Consider the following 5737-nt stretch of genomic DNA (forward strand, 5'->3'; position numbering starts at 1 on the left):
CCACAGACAGTCGTCCCGCGGTAAAAACTACACTCCAATACTCCAATCGCCCCCGACACCCCAGTTTATCCAGAGGCCCTACAGTGTCTCACTGACACCCCGCACTGTACCCCCAGCCCGGGGCCTCCCCCTCCACCCTTCTCTCTCCGGTCTCCCGCCAACTCCCACTCTTCTCGTGGCCCCTGTACCTGGGCTGACAGCCCCACGCTGTTTTCCTGCAGATGCATCAAACCCTCCGCGATCTTCACCCCGATGGACTGTGCTGCTAGCTCAAAGGAAAAGGGGCCCTGGATCTTCTCGGCCAGGAACAGGAGACCATCTTGAAAGAGGGAAAGAAAGAGAAAGGGTGAAATGAGGGGACATCCAGGGAGATACTCACTGAAGTAGGATGTTCCCGCAAATCCTGACCCCGGCCTTGGAGGGAAGCAGCAGGTCTTAGATGGGGGAAACTGACATGAGAAGAGCCGCTCCTCATCCTCTCCCCTCAGTACCGCTTAACACTCCCTCCCTGGTCCACCCTGCCCACCCCCACACAGACAGCCCTCCCAGGCTTTCCTGAATCCCCTCACCCAGATAGGCCCCCCAGTCAGGATCCAGTCCCTGGCTGCTGATACAGCCGTGGGCCACGTTGAGGCAGAAGCCCCGGCAGGGTGGCAGCGAGGGGACCCCCCGACAAAGGGGGCAGCCTGTCAGACGCATCACAGCCCGCTTGCAGCCTTCGGACAGCGGCATCTGGGAGCAGAGAGCAGGCCTGTGTCATCCACGGTTGGCTGCCCTCAGCCAAGCCTGGTGCTGGGCACAGAAAGAAGTCAAATACCCCACCCCACCTTTCCCAGGCTCTCAGTGTAGAGCTGGATGTGAACATCTAGGACTGATGCCCCCGTGTGGCAGCAAGAGTGACCCCAGGACTGCCACAGACCAGAGGAGAGAGGCCCCTAGGGGCCAGGCTGCAGATGCGGCTTCTTGGGAGAGATGGGGCGGTGAGGGATCTGAGAAGAGGTTCAAGGCCAAGAGTGAGCCCATCATGGTTGGGGACAGAGGAGTATGAGGATGCAGGAAGTAAGGCTGGGTGGTCAGGGAGAGAATGAGCAGTAGAGAGAGGGCCTTGAAGGCCAGGCCAGGAACCTGGCCTCCAGTAGCAGGGAAGAGGGAGCCACTGAGTGGTCCTGGAGAAAACCAGGAGGGCCAGTACTCCAATCTCAGAGATGCTATGGAGATGAGCAGGCCCGTAGAGGCTGGCAGGGGGTAAGAGTCATCAGAGGGTCAGAGGTGGGAGGAGATCATGGGTCATGACACAAGGGAGACTCCAGCCTTCCTGATTTACCCTGGGATGCCAGGGCTTCGAGGCTGATATGGGAAGGCCCCAGGCCTCTCCTGCCAGCTGGCACCGGACTCTTCTTCATGGGACCTCTCCTGCTTCTTGTCTCCCTCCCTGGGCCCTGCCCATACTCAGGCTCCCTCTAACCTTAAGCGTTTCGCTGACCACATCTCTTCCGGTCTCCAGGCCCTGGATAAAGGCCCGGGCAGCCACCAGGGCCCGGGTTATCTGGGGGAGGTGAAAGAAGGTGAGAAAAACCACAGGACTGTTGAGGGTCAGTCAACACTGGGACCAAGAGACTGCACCAAGGGGATGAGCAGGGGGGTGAGGTTTGTAGGGTTATCTTGGGGTGGTTAAGAGTGTCAGGTGGTCCTGGGAGGCAGGTTCAAGAGGATCAAAGGAATCACAGTCTAGAAGGACCCAGGGGAACTGGGCTTGGGAAGAGGTGGAGGGATTACATTTTACAGGGCTTGGAGATAGAGGGGCTTGTATCAGAACAAACACTGAACCCGAAGCCAGGAGACCTGGGTGTGAAACATAGCTCTACCACATATTGGTTGTGAGACCTTAACCTCTGGGAAGTTCAGTTTCCTCATCTGTAAAATAGGAATGCTAATATCTACCTCCTAGAGTTATGATGATAATTAAATGAGAGACTATAAATGAAAAATCCTTCTTAAATATTAAGTGTCTAATTCACAGTTAGTTGAACCAGAGGAAGCCAAGGTATTGGGATTAGGGAGGAGTTGGCAGAAAGGTGGGGTGGGGGGAGGCAAGAGCAGGTGAGTGGGTCAGCAACTTGTGTAAACTAGGACACAGAAAGGGGGGCCATCCAATTAAAGGAGACCAAGGAGCACTGGGTCAGGCAGAGGTGACTGAGGCTCAAGATAGGGGTCACCAGGTCAGACATGGCTGCCATGCAGGATAGAGGGATCACCAGGTCAGGGGTGACTGGGGCATGGAAAGGGGGGTCATTGGGCTGGAGGTGAGTAGTACATACTTCAGAGGTCACTAGGTCAAAGGTGGCTGAAACTCAGGCCTTGGGGCCCCTCACCTGCAGGCGGAGGCGGCGGGGTGAGTCCCCAAAAGGCTTCAGAGAGTCATCAGCAGAAGAGGCCAGGCGCGTGAGGCAGAACAGGTAGTCAGGGGAGAAGATGTACTGTGGGTGCAGCAGGGGGAACATTTTCTCCAGGAGCTGAGCCCAGAAATCCACCAAGGCATCATCTAACCCCTCACCGGACCTCTCATAGTAGTCCCGTAGCCGAGAGAACAGGCCACTGAACAAGGGGGTGTGCTGGGCATACAGGCGGCCGAAGGAGCGGTGGAAGAGCAGGGACAGGGAGTGATCGGCTGATGAGAGCATCTCCCGAAAAACCTCTGTGGCAAGTGCAGAGAAAGGGGTGTGAAGTGGGGTAAGGCCAGAGAAGGATGGAAAAGTGAAAGGGCAGAGGCAGGAAGAGATGGGCATGGGGAGAGAAAAGAAAAGTGAGTCAGAAATTAAGCAACTCTTAGAGGTCTGGGCAAATTGGGGCTGGGGGTGGAGGGCAGGACCTTGAGAGAGCCTAGGGTGGGGATGCGGGGGCTAAGCCAGGGCCGGAGTGCCTTAGGGATAGAGTCAGGAGCAGGGACGGGATGCTTGCTCGGGTCATGAGCACAGAGAGGAGGTGCGAGGCCAGGTTTGGGGACGCCAGGTCCTCACCATCAAATCTTCTGTGCCGGGCAGCCAGTGTGTGAACCAAGAAGGAACCGCTCTCTTCCACCAGGCCTCGGAAGGTGGCCTCAGCCTCCCAGGTCAGCTTCTGCTCTATCTCACTGGAACAGCAAGTGTACTCCTGGGGACAGATCCGGAGGTGCTCACCTGGACAGAGGAGACACGAAGGAATGGTGGGAAGTCATGTCGTGAAACTCCTTGCTTCTCCTGCTGATCTCTGGGGGCCATCCTTTCTCTTCGAACTGTCTGGTTTCTTTTCTATTGTCTGCCACCTCATTCCCACCTGGCTCTACCCCCTTCTTATTGTCCCCTCACCCATCCCAAGTCCACTGGCACTAGCCGTAGGATCAAATAAAGATGGGCCGATTTAGTGATCAGAGGGTCCTAGGTAGCCTGCCTAACATCGCACACCCCAGGCCTCTAAGGACTTACACGATGGCTTCAATGGGAAGAATGGGATTTGGAGGGGTGGGATTACCTGGTAAGAAAGAAAGTATTGTCATAGAAAGGGCTCATGGAAATAGCGAGGGGAACAAATTGGGCTGTGAATAAAGAAACACAGAGGCGGGTGCTAATTACTAGAAAGGGATTCCTGGGGTGGGGGTGGAGTAGAGAGCTATTATCTGAACAGGAGTATTATTGTGATCCTGGTAAAGAAGTTCCGGAGGAGAAGAGACATTATTACTATGAGACGAAAAGATTATTATAACGGCCACTCTGAAAGGGAAGAGAGTTATTGTGAGATGGGGGGACCGGCCCCCGCCCCCTCCCTCGCCCCCAATTCTCTAGTCTTCCTTTTTCTCCTCACCTGAGATCAGGGCGGGAGGGAGTAGGCTTAAGCTATATCCCCGGGCCCCCAGGATCTGCCGGGTCTCAGTGCAACTCCGGGTGACCTTTGCCTCGATACCGGGTCCAGGACCAGGACCGGGACACAGAGGCAACAGCAGAAGCAGAAGAGATCGCAGCGCGTACATAGCTGCTGCCACCTTGGGACGGCAAAGTGGGTCCTAAGAAGGAAAGAAGAGCCGCCCGAACTCAGGAAGCCGGTTCTCTGCCGCGGGATCGCCCCGCCGGCCAGAGAAAGAGCGCGACCTCCGAATACTGAACACGGAGCACGATCGCTGGACTAGGCGGCATCTGCCGAGACAATGGGAGCGGGAGCCGGACAGGAGGCGGGGCCCGGGGCGGGGCCCGGCCAATGATGGTAAGGAGCCGGACTCAGGGGCGGGGTCAAGGGAGAAATTAAGCCAATGTACTGGGGAAGCTCGGCAGTGGGGCGGGACTCGGCAGGACTAAGGAGGCTGGGGGAAGGGCGTGGCCTTCCTCGGAGGCGTGGCTATTTGGTTCGCAAGGCGGGGCCCGGGTGGAACCCAGCGTGTGGCAGTTGAGAAGCCAGATTAAAGGAGCTCTTACTAGTGCAGTGTGAAACCCGGCCAATGGAGGGGGAACTTGGGGGCAGAGGATGGGGGCTGGGGCGGGGCCGGGAGGAGCCGAGTTAAAGCAGGTGGCCAGCGCGCCGGAGCCCACGTGACACGGCGACACGCTGGAGAGCTCGTGGCCGCACGAGGCTGCCGGAGCGCTGTGACTGGAACGTGGTGAGCACGAGCTCGCACACGCCCAGGAGCCGAGTTAAAGCAGGTGGCCAGCGCGCCGGAGCCCACGTGACACGGCGACACGCTGGAGAGCTCGTGGCCGCACGAGGCTGCCGGAGCGCTGTGACTGGAACGTGGTGAGCACGAGCTCGCACACGCCCAAGCCTCGCGACAATTTGCCCGCCCTGAGACGAGCCGTTGGGCTCGCGCCTGCGCACCGCACACCCCGCGCCTTCCCGCGTTTTTCTGGAGTCTTCTGCCACCCAGAAGGGAAGCGGCGGGCGCCCGTGCCGGACTGTGGGGCTGGTGGGGGAGGGTGACCACAGAGACCCAAGGGACCCGCGGTGGTGACTTTTCCTCAACGCTGCTCGGCCAGAAGTCGCTGTTCTGCGTTCAGACAGTGAGGCTCCCCTTTGACCCAGGCGGTCGCCTTCCCCCACACTCTGGCCCTGAGAGAGGACTCTCCCTTTTCCATACCCTCCTCCAGAGTGGCCAGGAATCCCAGACCCAAAGGCTGATAGTCGCTCTCCTGAGTGGTTAGACGGCTCCTCCGCCCAAATAGCGTAGCCCAGCGTTGAGTAGAGATCCCCTCTTCTGGAAAAATGGAGAATGCGAGCTTTCCGTGACTCCTTCAGCGTTTCCGGCTTGGTTCTGATGGCGCCTCTAGCCCCAAATCGTTAAGCGCGTCGCAGCCGGGTCCTTGAGGAGTCCCGTTCTAGCCTTTCAGAAATGGAAGTCTAGGTGCTTCTGTGGGGGTGGGGGGGGGCGGTTCTTGTTTCTCGTTTGCACCCTGTGAGCTGGTTTTCTTTCACTGGCAGTTAACTCCGAATCCAGGGGAGAGGAGTGTGTTTTAAGCTGCCCTGGTGTGTGCCTTCCTCGGTGCTTTGGGGAGTGACCCCAAACCGGAGGTCGGCGTTGGGGCCATGGTGTCTTTAACGCCCTGATGCCTCAGGTCGGGACTGTCTCCTTTTTTTTTTCAGCGGTACGCGGGCCTCTCACTGTTGTGGCCTCTCCCGTTGCGGAGCACAGGCTCCGGACGCGCAGGCTCAGCGGCCATGGCTCACAGGCCCAGCCGCTCCGCTGCATGTGGGATCTTCCGGGACCGGGGCACGAACC

The 5737-nt window shown here is 58.3% G+C and overlaps 1 protein-coding gene across 1 annotated transcript in view; it reads right to left on the reverse strand.

The window, feature by feature from the left end:
* GPC2 (glypican 2) overlaps positions 1–5737 on the reverse strand; it is a 22672-nt gene that overhangs the window by 2109 nt on the left and 14826 nt on the right. The window contains exons 4-9 of the mRNA XM_024745274.1: positions 3838–4036; positions 3018–3176; positions 2373–2695; positions 1466–1546; positions 570–732; positions 106–319 (exon numbers count right to left, since the gene is read on the reverse strand). Coding sequence (XP_024601042.1) covers positions 106–319; positions 570–732; positions 1466–1546; positions 2373–2695; positions 3018–3176; positions 3838–4003 — 1106 coding nt within the window. The 5' untranslated portion in view covers positions 4004–4036. The remainder of the gene's footprint in view (positions 1–105; positions 320–569; positions 733–1465; positions 1547–2372; positions 2696–3017; positions 3177–3837; positions 4037–5737) is intronic.

The sequence above is a fragment of the Neophocaena asiaeorientalis genome, unplaced genomic scaffold (genome assembly GCF_003031525.2).
Source record: "Neophocaena asiaeorientalis asiaeorientalis breed wild unplaced genomic scaffold, Neophocaena_asiaeorientalis_V1.1 scaffold461, whole genome shotgun sequence".
NCBI classification, from domain to species: Eukaryota; Metazoa; Chordata; class Mammalia; order Artiodactyla; family Phocoenidae; genus Neophocaena; species Neophocaena asiaeorientalis.